Source organism: Neolamprologus brichardi, chromosome 7 (assembly GCF_056152115.1).
Source record: "Neolamprologus brichardi isolate AB-2024 chromosome 7, ASM5615211v1, whole genome shotgun sequence".
NCBI classification, from domain to species: Eukaryota; Metazoa; Chordata; class Actinopteri; order Cichliformes; family Cichlidae; genus Neolamprologus; species Neolamprologus brichardi.
In genome coordinates this window covers 18504889-18527682 of record NC_142110.1, presented here as the reverse complement: position 1 = coordinate 18527682, position 22794 = coordinate 18504889, and the positions used below count along the sequence as shown (strand labels likewise).

The window sequence follows — 22794 nt, the reverse complement described above, 5'->3', positions numbered from 1 at the left end:
GAACCTCTTTGCAACAAGTTAACATTCATCTGTTTGACCTTATTTTCATGATGCATTTTCTTTGTGTGTGTGTGTGTTTAATCTTTTCAGGAGGAAGAGTCAGCAGGCAGAGAGGGAGTATGAGAAGGTGAAACACCAGCTTGAGAACCTGGAGGAGAGTGTACGAGACCGCTGCAAGAAGGAATTCACAGGTATAAGCTGTGCAGCTGTGCAGAAGCGTCACAATATTGCTAATGTCCCTCTAAGGATCCGTGTTTCTAAGAAGCTGTAAAGTAATGAATTGGTTCATAGCTCTGATTAAATGCATAAATTCTCCCACTCAATGTCATCTTATCATCATTATTAGAAGCAGTTTTGCAGTAACATTAATAGAAAACAATATTTCACTGTTGAAATCATTTTCCTGGCAATGCTCTCCATTTTCTGCCTCTTGCAGCATCATAATTGAGACAGACGAACAGTGTGAAAGTGACAAGAGTTGCTTATTAAAAAGAAACCATGTGGTGCTTTTTGTTTCTTTCTCGCAGACCTAATGATTGAGATGGAGGACCACACCAATGACCTGAATGAGGGACGAATCCCTTTCCTGGACTACAAGACGTACACAGACCGAGTCTTCTTCCTGCCCTCTAAGGACGGCGCCAATGATGTAATGATCACAGGGAAGCTAGACATACCAGAGGCTCGCAAGGCCACCGTGATTCAGTCTCTCAACCAGTTCTCCAACCTCCTGAACTCCAAGACATTCCTCATTAATGTAATTATACTGCACACGCATCATCAAATTGTCAGCTGTGAGCTCGGACCGATAATGCCTGCTTACAGAGAGTTTGCAGTCCTTTAAAACTGTGCAAAATCAAACCACCAAACACTGAACAATGCTGGATACATCTAGATTTTCAAAGCCTTCTTTTTAGCTTCACTGGCACCAGGACTCTGAGGATGTCAGAGTCAGTTGGTACACTTCAAATAGATCACTATCAAGTTTTACAAAGACATTTATGATTCTTGGATGATGGATGGCTTTGGTGATCCCTCTAACTTCTCTAATAATACCACCGGCAGTCTGGGATTTGCTTGTCTGAGTGAAATGATGCCGGTTGCTTGAGAGACTGCACAGACATTATTGTACCCTACAGGATAATTTGGAAAAACTTGGGTGTTCCAGTGACTTTTCCTCTTGAACTACAGTCAGCTCAGAAAGAATATTTCAACTAATTTGGGCTAACACAATAAGAAGTACTTAAAAAATATTGACATTCCATCAACCTCAGCTGTAGTTTGTTTTTAGTGCTAAATGGCAAATGCTAATTAACATTACATGAGATGATAGTAATGTAAGACTATTATACCTGCTAAATATCATGCAGCTTGGATCATTTTGGCATTATGACTTTAACATTTAGCTCACAGTAAAGACTCTCAGCTTGCAGCTTGCACAGATTTAGACTCTTATGAAACATCAGTCAGTCTAAATTTAGACACGTAATCACTAATGTTACTTCATATGTTATATAAATGTCAGTCACTGGAGGCTTATTTCTAAACTGCATTATTTCAACTGCTCATCCAAGTGAATCCAAACCCATCAGAGCACCATCAATACCAGAGTCCTCATGCATCAAGTTTCAAGCACAGTGGGTGAACAGATGTCGAGAAGGGTGAAGAACAGACAGACAGATATAAAGATTGGCCTATTAATTCATGAGATGTAGCATACTGTATACCATAAATGGAGTTGACTTGCAAAAGTGGCAGCATTGCAACAATTTCCTCTGAGCTTGCCAGATTTGCACCACTGCATAAACTCTCTAGGCATAAGCTGATTTACTGAGAAAATCACAAATGTAGTTGTGGAGTTGTTTCTGAATGAACTAAAGTGGCCTTGTGTAATGAAAGAGGTAAATCACTGAATGCACCAATACAGCGCTTTTATATGTATTTAGACGACAGTGGAGGTTTGTGGCACAAGGAGTCACGAGGTGGCTGTGGTAATAGGACGGGAAAAAATAATCTTGAAAGGCAGCAGGATAAATGCAGGGGAGGTTTTCTTTTTCACTAGTATTTCTGATAATATATGTGTGGGGTTTTTTGTTTTTGTTTATTTGAAAAAAAGGTCAGATCCAGCCATTACCTTGAGCTACTGAGCTAAATGTTTGTATGATACTATATTGATGGTGTTTTTAAAATGGGCTGAAGACCTCACAGATTAAGGATCTATTCTAACTTTAAGTTTCCTTTGAATTGAGCACTGTAGTGTGTTACAGTTTTGCGGCATATCTACAGTAATACAAGCGAGAGGCAGAGGACATAGCAGAGGGAGACATGTGAAGATTCCTGTTAATCCAATATTGCTGGCACAGAAACAGCCTCTGAGGTGCTAACTGCACTTGTGGGGTGATTCCTCTTCCACTAATTGGTATCATTTCTAAGCCACAGTATTTTACAGGGCAGAACTAAATTTACCTTGATAATTATAATTTTCACTAGCATTGGTCTTTTGATAATTTAAAAGCATATTATGTTGGATTTGCTTCTGTGTGTGCTTCTTTACGATGATTAATTCACCTCATCATTTGCTTCCTGTTTCTGTGTGTGTGTGTGTGTGTGTGTGTGTGATATTTGTGTTTTTGCAGTTTATCCGTACCCTGGAGCGCAGTCATGACTTTAACGCCAGGGCCAAGGTTTACTTTGCCTCCCTGTTAACAGTAGCTCTGCATGGGAAGCTGGAATATTACACCGACATTATGAGAACACTGTTGTTGGAGCTGATGGAGGAATATGTCAACAGCAAGAACCCCAAACTAATGCTGCGCAGGTGAGTGTGGACCAACTCTCTGTTGCTTCTTAATGGTTCTCCTGTATTGCTTTCAGGCTTAATTAGCACAACATTTTTACATAGCATGAATCCAGAATGTTTTGGTGCTTGCTTCCCATTTATCGCCTTGAAATCTGGTGCAAACATTCATATCCTCTTTCTAGATTAATTGTAGTTACCTTAGTCAAATTTATGTAGGTCAAAACTGTAACAGTAAATACCTGCTTTTTGCATGCTAACCTACTTAGCTCTGTGTGCTGCTGCCTCAGTCTAGACTCTCGGCGCCACTCTTCTGGCTGGACTCTTAGATTTGTTTAGCAGTAATTGCTCTGAGATTGTAAAATGTCCTCTTTCTGCAGTTTTGAATCAGAGTCGCTCAACTCTGGCACTGATATGAACCAGTTGATGCGGACTGGGATTCAGTTCAGAATGCAGCGGACTGTTTCATTCTGTTTCCATGTTTTCTGTTGAATTTTGTAAAGACTTACTGTAGTCCATTATCAAGAGCCAGACTGCTGCTCCATCTATTCCAGTCTTCCTCCATCTGCTCATCCTTCTGTTTTTCCTCTCTTTTTTTGTTTTTCCTCATTGGAATCCAAGTAAAATGTGCTGGACAATTTTCTTTCATCTCGTCTTTGTCATCGTCACCTTCTTATCCCTGCTGATTGTAACTAAAAGATCAGCTTTAGTGCTTGAGCCAGCGTAACCCTAACCCAAATTCTATTTTATTAGTTTGACTTTCCAGTTAAGTGGAGACTGGTTGTAAAATTTGGGTTGGTGTGAAATTATAAGTAATTATTGTTTTGCTAACAATAATTAGTATTTTTAAAAACTGACCAAATACTGGTGAGTTATTTTTTGTCACTGATTTGATCGTTTTAATAGTAATCGTTCGCTATATTCTTCCTGGGCAAAATTTCAGAATTTCTTTGTAAAATTTGAGTCCATAAACATTCAGCTTATTAATCTCATTGAAGTAAATAGCCTTAAGAAACTAAGCTTCCAGATTTTGGTGTTCTTTGATCTTTTTAATGATCATGTCAAGGTCAAGTGATCCATTGACTGCTGCTTCCCCTCCCTCAGCAGGACACACTTGTCTGTCGGCACAGTTGCTTAACGTTTCTGAGGGGCAATTTTGTGATCTGAACTATTCCCTGTGCCTAGGCACGCTGTGACTGACTCTTATGCAAGTACACATCTTAATTATCCCCCAATGGAGAAGCTCATTATGCTGATTAGCCCATTGTGCCAAAACAGACCTCCTTATATACAAGACATCTAATTAGGCATGCTATGTGCATCAGCGAGCATCACCAGTGGATAGTTGACATTTTGATGGGATATCTGTCAAGTGACCAATGACATGAGTTCTGAATAAAAATATCTTGACACTGACAAGCTGTATATAATTCGAAGCCCATAAAGTCCCACAAGATGATTTAAAAAATATAATAATGGTTATGTAAGTTATTTATACTATGCTGTTTATCAAAGCCTTTATTTATTCTGTAAATAAATGATAAATGTCATAAGGCCTTTTCATATTGTGCTAAGGTGGGGGCCAAGAAGTAGTCTTGGCCCCCTTCCTGATTTCCTAGTTTTTATACGTTTGTCGCACTTAAATGTTTCACATCATTAAACAAAATGAAATACTAGAAAAACATAACACAAGTAAACACAAAATGCAGTTTCTGAATTAAGGTGTTTATAATTTGGGGGGGGGGGGGGTCCTCTACATGGCCCTGTGTGAAAAAGTGATTACCCCCTAAACCTAATAACTGGTTGGGCCAACCTTGCTGTGGCATGACCTTTTTAAAGTCATACCACAGCATCTCAATCAGATTCAGGTCAGGACGTTGACTAGGCCACTCCAAAGTCTTCATTTTGTTTATATTAAGCCGTTTAGACGTGGGCTTGCTGGTGTGTTTTGGATCATTGTCCTGCTGCAGAACCCAAGTTGTCTTCGGCTTGAGGGCACCAACAGATGGCCGGACATCTCCTTCAGGATGTTTTGCTGGACAGCAGAATTCTGGGTTCCATTTACCACAGCAAGTCTTCCAAGTCCCGAGGCAGCAAAACAGCCCCAGGAATTTTTTCCCCTTAATAATAAACCTCTTCATTTAGAAACTGCATTTTGTGTTTGCTCGTGTTATGTTTGTATAATATTTAAATTTGTTTGGTGATGTGAACCATTTTAGTGTGACAAACATCCAAAAAAAAAATGGGAAAGCAGGAAAGGGGCAAACACTTTTTCCACACCGCTATATATAAGCTCACATTATGCAACTTCAGAGGCTCTGTAGTGTAGACTTTCCCCTTATCAACAAACACTATATAGACAAAAGTACTGGGCTGCATACATGATACACCTACAGGAGGCGCTGCTGATGTTAATGCCAGACGAATTTTGGAACTCTGCAGTTATTGAGTCAGCAGTGCACCTTAGCAGTCAGCAGCCCTGCAGTCTGCCACATTGTGGCTAAGTTGCTGTGGTTCCTAAATGCTTCCACTTTACAATATTATCATTTATTACTGTATGCAATGTTAAAGAGGGAAGAAATTTCACGAAGTGACTTATTGAAAAAGTGGAATGCTCTTACAGTACCATGCTTGATTTTAGTGAGCTCTTTCTTTCACACACGACTGCATGGCTTGATTTTATTGGAACTGAAAACACCTGAATTCAAAGACGGTGTGGCCCAATACCTTTATTTATACTGGTGTCTGTTTCATGCCGTGTCTCTTGATATACAGTATTTTACACCAAATAAATACATTTTATTTTCATAATAAGAGTAAAAATAAGTCAACAAATATGTTTTTCAGGTCAGAGACAGTGGTGGAGCGGATGCTGTGTAACTGGATGTCAATCTGCCTTTACCAGTTTTTGAAGGTAATGCAAGTTTTGGGTCACTGGAAATGATGCCGTGACTGACAGAATGATTTGATTTGAATATTTTCTGGTCGCAGCTCTGATATGTTTTGATTTTAGCAGTTGTTCCGTGTTACAGTGAACTTTATGGTATAGACTGGTGTTCTGAAAAATATAGATGTTATTCAATACATTTTTTTAAAGAGTGAATATACTTTATCAGTTATTTTTTAAAAAAAGTATGATCGCATGCTTCAATATTAAACTGTGGGCTTTATGGATTTTTGCATTTCTTTTATTAGTGCTTGTGTTGAAAGTGCCAGTTTATTTGACTTTTAAGCTGCTAATCACAACAATTAGCTGCTTTACAACAGCTGTGTCAAGCTAAATGGATTTGTGTGCCTGTGTGTGTGTGTGTGTGTGTGTGTGTGTGTGTGTGTGTGTGTGTGTGTGTGTGTGTGTGTGTGTGTGTGTGTGTGTGTGTGTGTGTGTGTGTGTGTGTGTGTGTGTGTGTGTGTGTGTGTGTGTGTGTGTAACAGGACTCTGCAGGCGAGCCCTTGTACAAACTGTTCAAAGCCATCAAGCACCAGATTGAGAAAGGCCCCGTGGATGTCAGAGTGAAGAAAGCCAAATACACCCTCAATGACACAGGCCTGTTGGGTGACGACGTAGAGTACTCTGTCCTGGTGAGATCGACGCGCACACACTCACTCACTCTCACACACACACATGCACAAACACACACAGAGCAACCCTCACAAACAGTCATAGAAATTCAGAAACTCAGCGTCATAAAAACTGCACACTCTGCTTCAAGATTGCATGGTGTTTTGTGCCTGGTGAGCAATACAAACACGCACACATACACACTGTGCAGTTGCCGTGGTAACCCCCCCCCCCCCCCCCAAAAAAAAAAAGCCCTGAGGCGACTGCCCGCTTTTGTGTGACATCCATTTTCAGTGTCAATGTTCTCAGCTCAGAAACGACACAGCCAACACATTCCAGCGTAGCAGGGAAATGTGTGGCTTAGGTTAAAGTCCTACAAGTGGGAACAAGTATGGAGTACAAGCCACCTCCACAACCTCCCCTCAACCTCGCAGCCTGCACCTGCTCTCCGTCCATTTAGGCAGCTTTCAGGAGTCAGGAAATGCCCGTGTGTCTCGTTTTGATATTGTGTCTCGGTAATGGAAGCTAATATGAACCCAGCTGTTTTTTGTTAAAGTCAGCACAAATAAAAAGACCCATGGGTAATGGCGTTGTCGAGGACAATTATCAAATTAGCCTGAGTTACACGTCTCCTTCTGTGATGGATTGCTTTCTGTGATTGAATTACACAGGGAGGAGGAAAAAAAAACGCTTGAGAGATTTCAAAAGCAGATCCATTGCTTCCTACTGGCTTAAATTTACAGTGTGCTACTCTTATGCACTTTATATGCTGCTGGGCTGATAGGGTTGCCATTGTGAGTGTATTCCCTGGCTCACATTTGAAAGCGTTGAATGGTCAGTTATTTCTAACAGAATTGGATGTGAGAGGCGAGGCGGGTCAGAGTTGGCTCCCGCTGAGCTTTGGTCATTAGCTGGCCTAAAGTCCTGTCAGGTGTCATCAATGTGTGTCTGTGTGTGTGTGCCTGTGTGCTTATAAAGCCCTGTTGCTGTGACAACAACATCCAAATAGAACTTGGCGTGGGTGGGTGCCTGGGTGCTCTGACCATGTTTGAATATTTCTGCATGTTTGTATTTTATTAACGTAGGTGCACGTTATCAGCGTGAGGTATTAATGTGCGATTCTGTTTGTCAGACCTTACAAGTGCTGGTTCAAGGCGAGGGGCCGGATGTTACGCCCGTCAAGGTGCTGAACTGTGACACCATCTCGCAGGTGAAAGAGAAGATCATCGAGCAGGTGTACAGGAACCTGCCATACTCCCAGCGGCCCAAAGTCGACAGCGTCACCCTGGGTGAGTAAATGAGGGCCACCTAAAAAAAAAGCAGATGAACTAAAGCAGGAACGTCTAGTAATGATAAATAATGTAACTGTTATTTCAGTCTTAAGTGAAATTAATTCATAATTAAATGAGAAGTGAGTTATCGAGTGAGAGGGTGAATAATTATTTCATTTCACATGTATTCAGTATATTTTATTATTTTAATAAAACAGCTTTTTATTTCAGTTTGTGCAGTAAAAGAAACCAACTTAGCTTAGAATTTATTCATTGTCAGCAACATGAAGAAATCGTTCATCCCTAAACAAAGCTACGCTCACTACTGTAATCAGAAACCTTGGGGAGTGACTTGAAAGGCTAAAGCTCCACAGACATTTTCTAACTTCAAAGTCATTTTTTTATTCCCACGCACGCTGTAGATCTCATTCCTTTATACATTTTAGATAAGCAGAGATCTGTTTCTTTCAGGCTAACTGCCTTGTATTTAGTTTTAGTTGTAAATGAAATACAGACGGTGGTGGGCTCAGTTATGCAGAATGTCTTTGGGTGCAAACTTTTCTATTATGTTTCAATTATGCAGAAACTACTGACATGTGACTTCTTCACCCGAGTTCAGCCATATAGCTAACAGGCGAATTTAATAAATGCATCATTAAATCCCAAGAGATAACTGAGCAGATAGCTGCATTCGTCAAAGATCACATTATTACAGTGTAACCACAGGACAGCTGCATCCCAGGATAAAAGTAATTGAAATAATATAAAAAAGTATTTTATTTGAAATGTTTTACTCCCACAGCAGAGATAATTTGCGTTTTGAATAACTGTCTAATCCTGCCTTCATCACAGAGTGGCGCCCTGGCTCAACGGGGCAGATTTTGTCGGATCTGGACTTGACCTCCCAGAAAGAAGGCAGGTGGAAACGCATCAATACTCTGGCACACTACAACGTGAGTACTGCAAAAATTTACTATGAAGTAATAAGAATTGAAATTACAAAATGACTGGGGTTCAGTATCTGATGTAAATCAATGACCATTTAATGTGCATTCAGTTCGAATGTATAATGTAATGTATATGTAGAGTTTCTATATGTATTTTCTTTCTTTTTTTCACAATAACAAAATGTTTATTTACCTTACTTTTTTTACCACCAATTTATACCTAAACTCTCAGTATAAATAAGTATACATATAAATACTTATTTATATATAAGCATTTAAACTTACCTTTAGGTAAAAATAAATTGCTCGTACTTGTCTCTTTGCATACTAGAAGTCTCTTCTCTTGGTTATCTGTCTTTCTATGCAATCCTACATCCTTCCAAGTATTTTCTGCAATAAAAAAAATAGCAAGATGTATGGCAAGGACACAGCTTTCTGCTTACAAAGCCACATTGTAATGTGTTGTTTTGCATATAAAATTACTGTCATGCAACAGCTCACATGTGACCCTACCTGAGGAAACAAGATTAAGATTTCTTTTTTATAAAATATGTATGAAATACCATAGCAAGAAAAAGTAAATGTGCGATATGTTCTCAAGGATAACATTGGAAGCTTCCTTTTATCTTTTTATATGACTCTTTAGTTCAAGTCCAACAACCATCACAGAGTTTTCACTCTCCTTTCTATGCCAGTAACTACTAAGCTATGTAAAAGCTAAGAGAAAAAAAGCTTTTATCCTTAAAGTGCTGCTAAAAGATTTCATCATTAACTTTTATGGAGTGTATAGGTGTTCAAGATAGATCATTTACGATAATGTTGGCCCAAAGAATATGCTATGCAATAGCACTGTAATAAAATTCTTCACTTTTGTTTTTATCACCTACAAATTTTAATTTCTTACCTGCGAGTCCCATAGCTTTCTCTTTGTTTGGTCTTGTTGGCTCTCAGTGGTGACAGAATGCCACTAAATCTTCTTGGCACTGTATTGATCCACAGAAAATAAAGGTCACTCGCGAATATCCCCTACCTGTTCTGCTTTTCAGCCACTTAAATCCGCCTCTTTTAAAGGTGCTCGAGTTTCTTTCATCCTACCTGCTGTCTCGCTGTTGTTCTTAGACAACAGACCTGCTCCTATAGATTCATTGGCTGTGTCAGGGTAGCGCTAATCACAGTATTTGTGGGGTCAATAATAGGTTGGCGCCAAAGAAAATGGCCTGTAAATATCCCAATAAAGACTCACTGTTCGTGTCCGCTCATTCGCATTGATTAGGAATTAGATCTGGGTGCTAAAAGGCACTGCTGACCACAGTCACAGTAGCTATTAAATTCAAAGGTGTGTGACGTTTGCATCGTTGTGTGTGTTGTCATCTAACAAAATGATTGACTGTACATTCCAGGTGCGGGATAACGCCACATTAGTTTTGTCCAAAGTGCAGCACACGCAACAGAACTATGACCAGAATCAGGAAAACCACGAGGAGCGTACGTATCTCTAAGTACACGCATACCGTGCACATAAACACACGTGTTGAACCCAGAAGGACACAGATGAAATGTGTACTTGAGAGTTCCTGCCTTTGTTCTGTTTCTCCAGGGTTTTTGTCCATATTCCCACGACCAATTAACATGCTAATACATGTTGTTTTATGTATAACACGATTTGAGATTATGCAGAAATAGTATGTCCTTTTATCTTCAGCTTTTTTATGTACATTTGAGAGTATTTGATGGTTTAGCATTTCTTCTAGGATAGTCTCATTCAAATTCAGTAGACACACCCTCTCATGTTTTTGAATGTCTGAATGTTTTCTGTAAGCATGTGCATGAATAAATAAGAAGTAGAATCGTCAAAAGAAAGTTTACACCAGTGTTTTCCTCCAATAGGAAATGCTTTATTGGAAGATGATAAAGTGTTTCACTTGGTGAGGCCAACAGACGAACTGGATGAGACCAAATCTAAACGAGGAAGCATAAAGGACAAGTCGATGACCAAAGCCATTACAGAGATCTATCTAACAAGACTCCTTTCTGTAAAGGTACAAGAAAAAAACATTTATGCAATTATTACAGTAAGTAGGGCACTGTTACACTGACTAAACAGTAAAATTCTGCTTTACAAACCAAGGTTTTTCCAAGTTAAAGCTATTTTGGAAAGAGCCGAAAATGCACAGTAAAAACTTGAATAGCTATACTCTCCTTGCAAATTGATGTGCCTCTGGTATTTCTGGCTGCGCTCTGTGTCTCTGCCCCGTCTCACATTATTTGTGGCCCCTTTCAGGGAACACTGCAGCAGTTTGTGGATGACTTCTTCCGCAGCGTGCTGTGCTCTGGGGCAGTGGTCCCACCAGCTGTCAAATATTTCTTTGACTTCCTGGATGAGCAAGCGCTGAAACACAACAATGTGGATGAGGAGACTATCCATATCTGGAAGACGAATAGGTAAAACAACAGGTCGACTGTGTACACTAATGATCACTCTCAGAGTTCCTTTTTGTATGCTGTATGTTAGTATGTGGATGTACTCCAAGTATCAAAAGTACAAAAGTATTTGTTTCCGGCCTCATTCCATGAAATCAATCAGTCCACATGACTCCCTCAGAATAAGCATCAGACAATAACTATTTCTGTGTTACTGTCCCCTGAAGTACGTATGAAGTACTATTTTTCCCCAGATTTTATGGGCCCGCATAACTTTATAAGTACAGGAGATAGCCACTTAAACTTTATTCTCACCTGAAAAGCAAATTTAAGCTCTTTTAAACACAGGAACCCACTCGCAAGTGTTGCGATGTAAAACAAAAATCTTGTTTTTATTTGCCAGGATTTTTTTTCTATGACCTACTTTATGCATCAGTATCAGAGAATATATCACAGTTTTTCACTGCAGCAATTTATGGTCTAAGATTTAGAGTAACAGAAGAATCTGTGCCTGGGATTAATTTTTTTATTTACTAGAGGACAATTTAAAAAGTGGATTTGGGGTCATTCTCGAGGGTTTTATCTGTATAATATTTTGGACGTAATACACTGATCAAATAGGTTTAGGTCCTAAAGAAGTTTTCCAATCCTTGCAATTAGAGCATGGAAAAGGGTGGAGATCGCAGAGTGCTCCTCTGTGGCTCTGTGCTCCATGTAGTCAATATAGATATCAGCCTTTGCCATTAAGGGATGTTAGATGGTCATTAGCAGCTAGTTCATTGTTGTTGATGTTTCCTTCCCTGAGAGGCATTTTTTTCCCCACTTGCTATTAACGGTATTTCAACCAAATGTCTATAATTACTACATCTTGTTCCCTCCTTCTTAATAGAACAGGAAGTTATGCAGATAGTTTCATACATTTTGACAGTACCTTTTACCTAAATGTTTAAAGTAACATGTTGTATTAGTGGACTATGGGAATCTTTTCATCTTCAGTTTAATTAAAAAAAATCGAATCAATATTTTCACCCAAATTTGGACTGTTCATGTGTTATTGCCAGTAGAGGGGGAAAGTATTTGCTTTCCCCCTCTTTCCTCTTTAGACCTGAACCATCTGAGCACTAAACTGATTGGATGATTCAGTTAATCTTAATGCTTTCCATTAGATATAAGTTGGGGTTTTTTTTTAAATTTAAATCAGAAAACCAATGAGTAGCTATAACTCCCGAAAATGTAAAATAGTAAGAGCAGCTTTCTAGGATAATTTCGTCTTAACTATAGTGGTGCAGAAGTATGGCATAGTATGAAAAAATACATCTTGAATAAAATACAAGGACCTCTCATTTAGATATGACTGTGGTATACAATTTCACAACCAGTCCACACAAGCACAGCTATCCGATTTCATTCCCACCAACAGAAATCCCGCTGCCTGAGACACTGTAACTCTCCAAGAAATAAAACTTACTTATCCCAGAATGGACAGAATACAAATGCCCAATTTCAACTTACTTAGTTTGCATTTGCAATCCCCCTGCTCCCATGTGACATTTAAGTGCATAAATTAGTGTCACGTCGGCTAAGGCTCAAGCATACAAGACGACGTGTTGCATGTAGATGTCGGTGATTGACGCAAGGCTGGCAAGAGAGCAGCCACACAAGGACAGAAGATGAGCGATTTAATTACTTACTACACTCCACACCACACTCTGCATCCGCCCGTTCTGTTTATCAAATCAACTGAGGGCCATGTACTAAATATGAATGTGTGTATGAGGCATAACAACAAACAAACATGGTAATTATGTCCCAAGCTAATTTAATTCTGTGATTATGGCAACATTGCTATTTTTATGCTTCCATTGTATTCTCACGGCAGCCTTCCCTGGAGATATTACCAAACCAGTATGAATTTTATGCGGTGCGTTTCCTCTCTCAGATGGCAGAAGACGTTCTCACCGATTGGAGAGGAGGTTTTTTTTCCTAAACTATTGTGTTTGGTTGTTCTTTTGAATGTAAAAGCTGATATGAGGTTGGAAGAAAGTCTGTGGAGTTTGTTTTTCCGTTCAGGGGGGAAATTAGCAAGACCGTTAGAGCATTGCATTATGTAGTCTGGGCTTTAAGTTGTTAGGCTGCACAGGAACCTCAGAGGTCAGCTGCTTTATCATTTCTAATCATTGTTTGTTAGAGTAGACAAGCTAGGGCTGCTCGATTATGGCAAAAATGATAATCACGATTATTTTCACTGAAATTGAGATCTCGATTATTTGACGATATTTATTTAACAATAACAATGTATTGAATAATGACTTTAAAGATTGTCAAAAAATAATATAAAATAGTGTGCAAATACTGATAACAGTGCAAATGTTTGCAATATAAAAAATAAATGAAAAATGTAAACATCTATGTTTAGTGAACTTTGCAGTGTTGCTCTGTGGTGCAGCTACGACATTGTAGCAAAGTTTACACACTATGTCTACTTGATCCACGTCTGACTCCACGAACCCATAATGTTTCCACACCACTTAAGTTTTTTACCTTTGTACCTCTCTTTTCAACCAACAGCAGTCACTCTCCTCTCCAAATAACTTCTGCTTAGCTTTCCGAGCTTCCCTCGGGTCCTCTTAATCAGCGGTCCCCAAACCCCCGGGCCTCGGACCGATACCGGTCCGTGAGTCGTTTGGTACCTGGCTACGAGAGTTGAGGCTCAGGTGTGAAATGTATAGTTTTCAGGGTTTTTATCGGTTTTCAGCGTTATTTTGTTATCGTTTTTATCGTTTACTCGGTTTTCCTTGGTCTTTTCACGTGTGTTATGAATAAATTTTCTTTTTTTCGGTACCGGTACTAGTTTTATTTTGTTGTATTTATCCGCGACACCTTAAAGGCCGGTCCATGAAAATATTGTCGGGCATAAACCGGTCCGTGGCGCAAAAAAGGTTGGGGACGGCTGCTCTTAATTGTTGTGACATGTGTTCGAAATGCAGAGAGGTGCGCTCGATTTGCCACACGGAGCAGCGCGAGAGTAAAGCACGAGGGAGGGACTAATAATCGGCTCAGTCATTTTTAATGATCGTTGAAAGCCCAGATTGTAATCGTGATTAAAATTCGATTAATTGAGCAGCCCTAAGACAAGCGTCATTGGATGTTGCTTTGTGCAGATCCTTTTAGTTGTTAAAAAAAAGTCTTCAGAGATAATTTTTTTTCTTTTTCATTTAATTTTCTGTGAACAGCAATAGTTCTCACAGAGGTCAGCATCGTGTGAAACAGTAATATAAACTGACAGTCAAGGGTATTGTTCTGAATAAACTGACACCGACAAGAAAGGCTTTTCTCCATCGCCGTTATTATCTTGTACTGCACTCAATTGCACCTCAGGCAAGTGCTCTCACACATGAAATGAAATGCCTCCCTGACTTAAATTAATTCATGGATGTAATGCGGTTGATGAGACACCCCCCCCACCCCCACCCCCCCACCCCAATTCTGAAACAATAATACCGATAACAACCAGTGATGATACACTGATTTCTTGCCCCTCTTTTTAATACCCGTGCAGCCTGCCTCTGCGGTTCTGGGTGAACATCCTCAAGAATCCCCACTTCATCTTTGACGTCCACGTGTCTGAAGTGGTGGACGCCTCACTCTCTGTCATCGCCCAGACTTTTATGGATGCTTGCACCAAGAGTGAGCACAAACTCAGCCGGGTGAGTGGAAACGAATGGACAAGAGGAGGGAGGGGTGGGAGAATATGAGGTGGAGGAGTGAGGAGGAAAAAAGGAAGATGGGTGAAAAGATGGACAGAAGATGAGAACAAATTTGATTACGTGAGAAGGTTATAGGCACGTTAATTTAAAGTGCCATTTTCACTGAGTTGTATCCCTCCCCCTTTAGGACTCGCCAAGTAACAAACTACTCTATGCAAAGGAGATCTCCACCTATAAGAAGATGGTAGATGAGTAAGTACTGTCAGCACTTTCCATCTGTTATCATTGGAGACTGTAATACCTTTTTTTAAATATCAGTTAACATAATGGAGCAATTACCACCTCTTGTCTACTCTTTATGTGTGTCTGTGTGTTTAGTTACTACAAGGGCATCAGGCAGATGGTATCTGTCAGCGACCAGGACATGAACACTCACTTGGCAGAGGTGTCACGGGTAAGGAATACATCTGTCATATTTGAATAGAACACAATAGAGTAGAATATCTTCATTGCCACTTCATTAACATGTGCAGTTAATAAGTGCAATGGCAATAGTGCAGAGATCACTCACAACAGTCATAAAACAAAATCTGTAAATTGCATAAAACTATATAAGAGATGAAAAAAAAACAACTTTTCTCCATTCACCTAAACTGCAAAACCCTCCATTGCACACAGCACAATCATGTGGACAATGCAGCATTTAATGCTTTTACAGCTCTGGGATAAAAACTTGTCTTGCTGTTAATGTTGCAATCCTTAAGGTTTCAGTCCTGGATTATCATCCAAAACATGATTTTTAACATCCTTCAAGTGTGGGTATTGAACACATTTAAGGTAGTTGGATTTTTTGGTTTTGTTTTTTTTTAACCAAATGCCCCTGGGGACTTAGTTATTGATATAATAAGTTAAGAAAAAGGTATTTCCTTTCTAAAGACGAACTGCCAACTCTTGAGCCATGATCTTAGCACGATCGTGGCTCAAGAGTTGGCAGTTCGTCTTGTAATCGGAAGGTTGCCAGTTCGAGCCCCAGCTCGGACAGTCTTGGTCGTTGTGTCCTTGGGCAAGACACTTCACCTACCGCCTACTGGTGATGGGCCGATGGCGCAATATGGCAGCCTCGCCTCTGTCACTCTGCCCCAGGGCAGCTGTGGCTACAACTGTAGCTTGCCTCCACCAGTGTGTGAATGTGAGAGTGAATGAATAGTGGAATTGTACAGTGCTTTGAGGTTCTCGAAAAGCGCTATATAAATGCAATCCATTATTATTATTATTATTATTAAAGCCTCTTTTGTACTGGCATGTCAACTGTACGAGATTCATAGTCCACTTTCAAGTCCATAATGTTAAAATGTTTTGGTTTTTTTTGTTCCATTTATTTTGGGTGTTTTTGTCTTTAATTGACAGCACATAGGATAGGGTGACACAGGAAACCAGTGGAGAAAGTCATAATTGAATCATATTGCATTGATGTGGCATCCACATAATGTTTTCCACAGGAAGGATAGTATGAAAATTGTATTTTTACTTACTGCGCCAAGGGTGCACTTTGCAACTACATGTTGCTGAAAACAACAAAAGAGGAACTGGTGTATTTGTTTGCACTGTTGCCAAATTAACTCAAATGGTTTTAACCAAAAAGCGTGTCAATAATTGACTTTGTTTATATTGTAATATGAAAAACAGGATTTGAGTTTATGAAAATCTTAAGGATTATAACTTTAATGCCCAGTGGCATTACATATCAGCATTGTTCAGAGGCTTATTTATGTGTGTGCAGTAATTCTCATTTGCTCCTCCACAGTTTTTAAAGCCTGGGTGTAGTTTATTCAGCTGGGTCCAGGTTCATGGTTTGGTTGGATTTCCACTTTAACCTTTAAATTTCTGTTTATGTTTTTCAGTCTCACACAGACAAACTGAACACACACGTGGCTCTCCATCAGCTTTACCAGTACGCCAGCAAATACTACGATGGGGTAAGAGGCCCTTCTTTTTCCTATCACACCCGAAGGAGGCTATTCCACTGAATGCACTACTGCCCACTATATTATTGGTTCTCCTTTTTTTCTCTCTCTTCACTCTTGATATGCCAGAAGAGTGATTGTATGAAATTTTAATTGAAAGCATTTCTGTGGGATGTGAATTGGAAAATTGCTCTGGGAATTGATTTTTAAGAGTCCATTGTGCATTGCCACTTGAGGTCACGAAAAGGGGATAAACAAAACCTAATGAACAAGTTGGATAAACAAATGGGGCTGTCAGTCTCCCCTAAGTGGGACTCGCAAAGAATAACAGCTTATATAACGTGATTGCTGATGTCGAATAACACCATCTTCTCCTCCCACTCTCCACCCTTTTTCTTCTTCTCTGTCCATTCCCCTCCTCCTTGTTTCTTTGCTTTTCCGACATTACCCTTATGCCATCCTCTGTCCAACTCTTTGTCTCCTCTATATCCTCTACACCTATTATACCCAACATCTCACTTTTTTTTACTGTCCTTCTTACCTTCCTTTTTTTTTTTTTTTCTCAGATCATTGCTTCTCTGGAAGAGGACCCAGCTGCCCAGAGTAAACAGCTAGCCCTGCGGCTCCAGCAGATAGCAGCCGCCCTGGAAAACAAAGTGACTGATCTTTAACCCACTAAGTGGAGGGAAGAACCAAGGGAAGGGGGAATATCGCCAGTGACTACAGGGGCTTATTTCTTTTTTCTTTTTTTTTTTAGTGAATAAATTCCAGAAATGAGGAAATGTGAGAAGGGACCGATGTGGGCGTGTTTATTGTACAACTTGGCCCTGGGGTAATTTTCTGTTCTGTGTGGAGTAACAGACTAATGAAATGCAGAAAGAGAGGAGACAGGAAGAAAATGGTGGGTTACACTGTCATAGGTACGCCTTAAAGCTCACTTGCCAAACCTTAAAGGTCTGCGCACTCATTCATGCTTCATTGAATATTGCTCCCACAATGCAGTGCGGCAGAACTCTCTCTGAGATTTAAGCCCCTCTGTGGAGCACTGGCATAGGAGATAATCAGATGTTCAATTTCTCTCTGTGTAAAAAAAAATGGTTTTAAGAGTTGTATTATATATTTTTTTTATCGTGCAGTCTTTATGCGGAAAGCTTTATAAGAAAAAATATCTTTTTAAATGGATCACCTTGTGGTGCGGATAGTGTTTTTATTAGCCTGTGTGTGCGTAGATGCCTGTGTGAAGTACTTGTGGAAAAAACAAAAAAGAGTGTGTGCTGTTGAATTTAAGTGTGCGTTTGGGTGGATTGCACGTGTGCGAATGTGTGAAATTGTGCGTGCACACACGGGATGCCTACTGTCAGGCGTGAGGGTGACAGGACGCCTGCTTTGTCGTTTTAATTCCCCCATACTCAGTAACACACTGGAGCCTGTGCTCTCAATGAGCTTTATGACAGAGACCAAAGGGTCCTCAAAAGGACGCTGGTTAATCTAGCAATGTACAGGCTCATATGAATGACAGGTCACCAGGCGTTTCAGAAACATTTGAGTTATATTGTTTTTCTTTTGACTCGGATTTGGTTCCGGCTGGATTGCCTGTTGTGCTCGTGGAAATCGATAATAGCACAGTCTGTCTCCCTTTATTGTACAGTGCCATGAAACATTCCACTTCAACTAAAGCACAGAAGGACATTTAATATGTTTTAAAGATATTATAGTTAAAGACTGTGTTTAAGTTTTTTTTCCTTTGCTCTATTGTTTTATTTTTATATACATATATGTATCAGCAAGAAGCAACCATTTTTCCTGCCACAGATCCGTGTCACTCATATTAGCCCTGCAATAATGTCAGTATACCATGAGCCACAATCAACAGTTGCATTTGCTTACTAAAGTAGCAGTTCAGCAATATGTTAGAAGACTATTCAAATTGTTTTGTGCATTGCTCATGTTTATGATTTTTGTACCATATTTTTAGTATTACCCTTGTAATGTTCCAAATAGTCATCAAGAATTCTGCCTCTACAGCTATGAAATAGCCTGTCGCTGATGTTAATAATTTAGATGAGATTCAGTCGGTACTTAAATGGCATGCTCTGAACAATTATCGTGGATTTAGCCTCTGTATGATGTCGGGGGAGGGAGGGGGGTGTTTGGTTCAGTCGTGTACATAATTGTTTTATTAATTGGGTTATTGATATGTCAGTGTCAGAACCGAGGTGTCGCCAGGGTAGGTTGGTTATTTCTTGGGCCATTAGACGCCGTCCCTAAATTGTAGGCCTTGCTGTTGACAGATGATTTAATTGTACTCGCTGTATCTGATCATGGGTGTGTGGATTTGACGGCGCATGACGCTCTCCACAGCCCCAAGAATGTTAACGATTCCTGCCTTCGCTAGAGAGAGGTGTGCACAGACCTCGAGCTTGCCTGCCTGCTGTCTCAGCATGGCACCCTGGCATCCCGACCAACAGCACTTGGCACTGCCCACTCAGCGCAGTGCAGAGTGGCACTCTGTATAATGGAATCAGCAGGGGAGGCTTTTGATCTTAATTGCATGCCGACTGCAGGCTCCATCCTTGTCTCCGGTGTTGTTTACTGCTGAGTCCTTTCTTACTGACAGAGTTGATGCAAGAAGCTTCTTTCAGAGCCTTTCTTTCACCAAAAATGTGCCTTATATAGGATATTACATATATTGTTTCTAAATTATTCTACTGGTAACCTAGGTGACTATGATGATGATAGTGATATAGACACAGCAATGTATTTGGACTTGTGATCTTATGTGTGCTGTCTCAAATGCTAGATGCCCTGCTGCAGCCATTTGCGTGCCAATAGGCTGAAGATGTTTCAGTAAGATTTCTTTTATGGTTGCAATTTTGATGTGTGCATTTCCTTTGGGTGTCTGTGGTGTGTGCTTAGTAGGACTTTGGTGGGTAAGGCAAAAAAAAAAAAAAAAAAAAAAAAGCCAAACTGATTAAATGTAAAACAGTGGCCAATGTGATTTGGGTTTCCCTTGAAAATGTCTGGCATTTCTAAATTAGTCTGAAGCCAAAAGGTTATCCTTATGTAGATGGATATGCGCAAAATTGTTCCAGTTGTGTTCATTTTTTGCCCTGTGTTTCTCAGCTATTCCACAGTGTGTACGATAAATGACTATCTATACTCGACAAATGACCTTTCTTACTGCTGTGCAGTTATTATTTTTATTTCTCGTTTCCTATATCATATAAATCTTTGTAAAACGCGTTGAAATACTGTATTCTAACTGTATAATCCTATGCATTGAGTCCTGGGACAAAAATAACAAAAGTGAAAAAAAAAAACTGTTTGTGCAGTTGTCGAGACCTTTTTTTTTTTCCATTTTGAAACTTGTGAATGTGCTGTGATGATAAAAGAAACTGGGACGCTCCATTTTCAGTACAGGACGATTAACGGAAGCAAACGTTTTCCTTCACATCCGAGGCAGCTCAGAAGATTCTTGATCTTGTACCTGATCTGGTTGTACTGGATGAACTTAATTTTACAAAAGTTGTGTGTGGACGGAGGGTTACAGGTTTCATCATACACTCCTCCGTTAATAAACTCAGAGACATATACTCTCTTCATATCTGATGTGTTTCTTTCACCTTCAGCATATTGATTTGCTTCAATTTGACACCCACCTCTCACGAATAATGCATGAGAAACAATCACCTTGGATGATAGAATAGCTTTTTCCACCGCTGAAGGAAACTCTCTTTTGTGCAAGTCTTTGGTATTTCTGCATGACCTTATGAAGACAACATGCACAGGCAAGAGTAATGGTGGGGTTTCTGAAAATTAAAACCACCATAGCCCTATTTATGAAGAAGAGGACCAAGTGTCAAAAGCTGACAGTTTTTTCCCCCTTATCACACATATTCCTTCATATTATGACCCCAAACGACTTTGTTGATAACATCAGTTGATATCATCAGTCTTCATATGCAGCATATCCTATGATGGCTGATGCTTTTTCCCCCAAATGCCACATCAGGTTCCTGTCACAAGGCTCGGAATACAAACTAGAAGCCAAGGTCTGGCTTCATGAAATGAGTTGATAATATAAATAGCCGCGCCGCATCTCTGTCATCGGCGGTGAAGGTTGGAAAAATTGCGGCAAAAAACATTAATTAAGTACTGACAGCTAAGAATGAAATTGGAAAAAAGAAAGATGAAAGGCAAAATTGCCTCATCTGACTGCTTAACAAACCCAGACGCAGGGGTGGAGATATCAAAGACAGACTTGGAGCCTGCACGGGCCATCTTCGAACCGGGCGGATCACTGATGCAGCAACAGATAGAGCAACTTCAAGGGCTGCTGCCAAAGCAAGAGTGATTACACTTGATTATCGCAAGCACTGCATTTTGTACACTATCCTTGATCACTTGTGGGAAATCAAAGGCGATACCGTACTTTATATTCCTATTAGGACACGCACCTTACATCATTTTGGGATTCAACATTATTTGCCGCGCACAGCGCTTGTGATAAGATTTCTAAATAACCATGCCCTTCACTGTCTAGAAATCAATGATACTGCACACTAAGAATAATTATTTTTCAGTCAGCCTCTGTGCCGGGTTTCAAGAAATTGGGTTAAAATCTGCACGATTCCTGGCTTCTGTTCTCCCGCATAGGATGCTTCTTCACACAATGCAGCCAGCCTCTCCTTCTGCAGGTTAAGTCTCACCTCCACGTTTGAAACCTCCTAACGAGATTTGGCTTTGATTCTCTCTGCCTTAGGGACGGAGGAGGAGGAGGAGGAGAACTTGGAGCAAATAAAAACAATGATGGTGTGGTGTCATTCTAAACAGTTGTTCTGATGAATAATTTAAAACCACGCAGGCAGTTTCTGACTCCAGGGTTCTCTAAGCTCATATCCTGTGAGCAAATTAAAATATCTCGTTGAGTTAGCTTGGATTTTCACATGTGGGATTTTATTAAGCTTAGTATGAGTTTAAATTGGTTGTAGTCTACTTAACTATTGAGTCTAACGAGTAGTGAGGGGCGGCAGTATCTCAAGAAAACTGATTTACCGATGTTTCAAAATCACACACATAAAAAGAGCCTCAAAATGTTTTTAATTGTGTGATATACAAGTTATTAAAGGCAATAATAATTAAAAAAAAGCCATCAATATCACTATATGCTTTTTTAAATGTAATTATAACGACTTAATTAGGTGTACATACAAAGCACCTCCCACTTCATTTGTCAGATATGTTTGCGAGAAAAATATAATTAAAGGAAAATAACATTCACGAGTACAGGTAATTCTTCTGATTACTGCTCATGCTGGCCATTAAAGAGGTACTCTTTCCTCAAACATGAGGGACAAAGCCCACTTAAATCTAAAACAACTTTAGCTGCAGGTGATCCTTGGACTGTACTGCAAAACAAGAACTATAGGCAGGTTTCTCCGACAGGGATTACTCCTAGTCTTAGACTTAAAGATAAATTCAGTAAAGACCTCCATTGGAGACGGGGGTATGGTTAGTACTAGGCCTGATCCATTTCTGGGAAACTGAGCCTATCGGTTTTGACCCAGGTCATTAACTGCATTCACACTAGGGATGCATAATTGTTGGAGGCTGCATGAGTGCCTGTCAACTTTTTCAGGAATCTGATCAGCGAAAAGAGGAGACCATATTCAACCATCAGGTCTGTAATTAGAATGCATTCACCCATAAGTAGTGGAAACTGCTTAGGTGTTTTGCTGATAAATCATTGAAATTGTCTATTTATTAAACGATTTTACTCCCAAACAAGCAGAACTGCAGTACTGGCTGCAGTAGCTTTGAAAGTGTTTTCTCTGGATACTTCTTTCTTTTTTTTTTGTCATTTTAAGAGTTCTGTTCATTAATAATTATCGTCAATTACTTAAAAGTGTCCTGTCATGGTAGATAAAATTACATTTTTCCTGTAACACCTGAATGCAGCAAAGCGCGGTTACAAATGACACTTTTCTCATCCCCTGACGGACTAACAAAACGGACCAATCAGTCTGCCCTCTGCAGTATCATTAGCCAATCATTTGCAGAGGAGAACTTGATTGTCCAATCAGAGACAGGGAGAGGCAGATCTACTGTTTGTTGTTTCCTTGCGGCGG

The 22794-nt window shown here is 39.8% G+C and overlaps 1 protein-coding gene across 2 annotated transcripts in view; it reads left to right on the top strand.

Annotated features, from left to right (window-relative positions):
* plxnb2b (plexin b2b) overlaps positions 1 to 20268 on the top strand; it is a 132915-nt gene extending 112647 nt beyond the window's left edge. For both annotated transcript variants that reach the window (XM_087843262.1, XM_087843263.1), the window contains 15 exons: positions 91 to 191; positions 528 to 757; positions 2637 to 2818; positions 5645 to 5711; positions 6230 to 6376; positions 7489 to 7645; positions 8480 to 8580; positions 9975 to 10059; positions 10462 to 10613; positions 10856 to 11016; positions 14555 to 14702; positions 14890 to 14954; positions 15081 to 15156; positions 16604 to 16678; positions 17233 to 20268. In XM_087843262.1, the coding sequence (XP_087699388.1) occupies positions 91 to 191; positions 528 to 757; positions 2637 to 2818; positions 5645 to 5711; positions 6230 to 6376; positions 7489 to 7645; positions 8480 to 8580; positions 9975 to 10059; positions 10462 to 10613; positions 10856 to 11016; positions 14555 to 14702; positions 14890 to 14954; positions 15081 to 15156; positions 16604 to 16678; positions 17233 to 17337 (1852 nt within the window). In that variant the 3' untranslated portion in view covers positions 17338 to 20268. The remainder of the gene's footprint in view (positions 1 to 90; positions 192 to 527; positions 758 to 2636; positions 2819 to 5644; positions 5712 to 6229; positions 6377 to 7488; positions 7646 to 8479; positions 8581 to 9974; positions 10060 to 10461; positions 10614 to 10855; positions 11017 to 14554; positions 14703 to 14889; positions 14955 to 15080; positions 15157 to 16603; positions 16679 to 17232) is intronic.
* The last annotated feature ends 2526 nt before the right edge of the window (positions 20269 to 22794 follow it).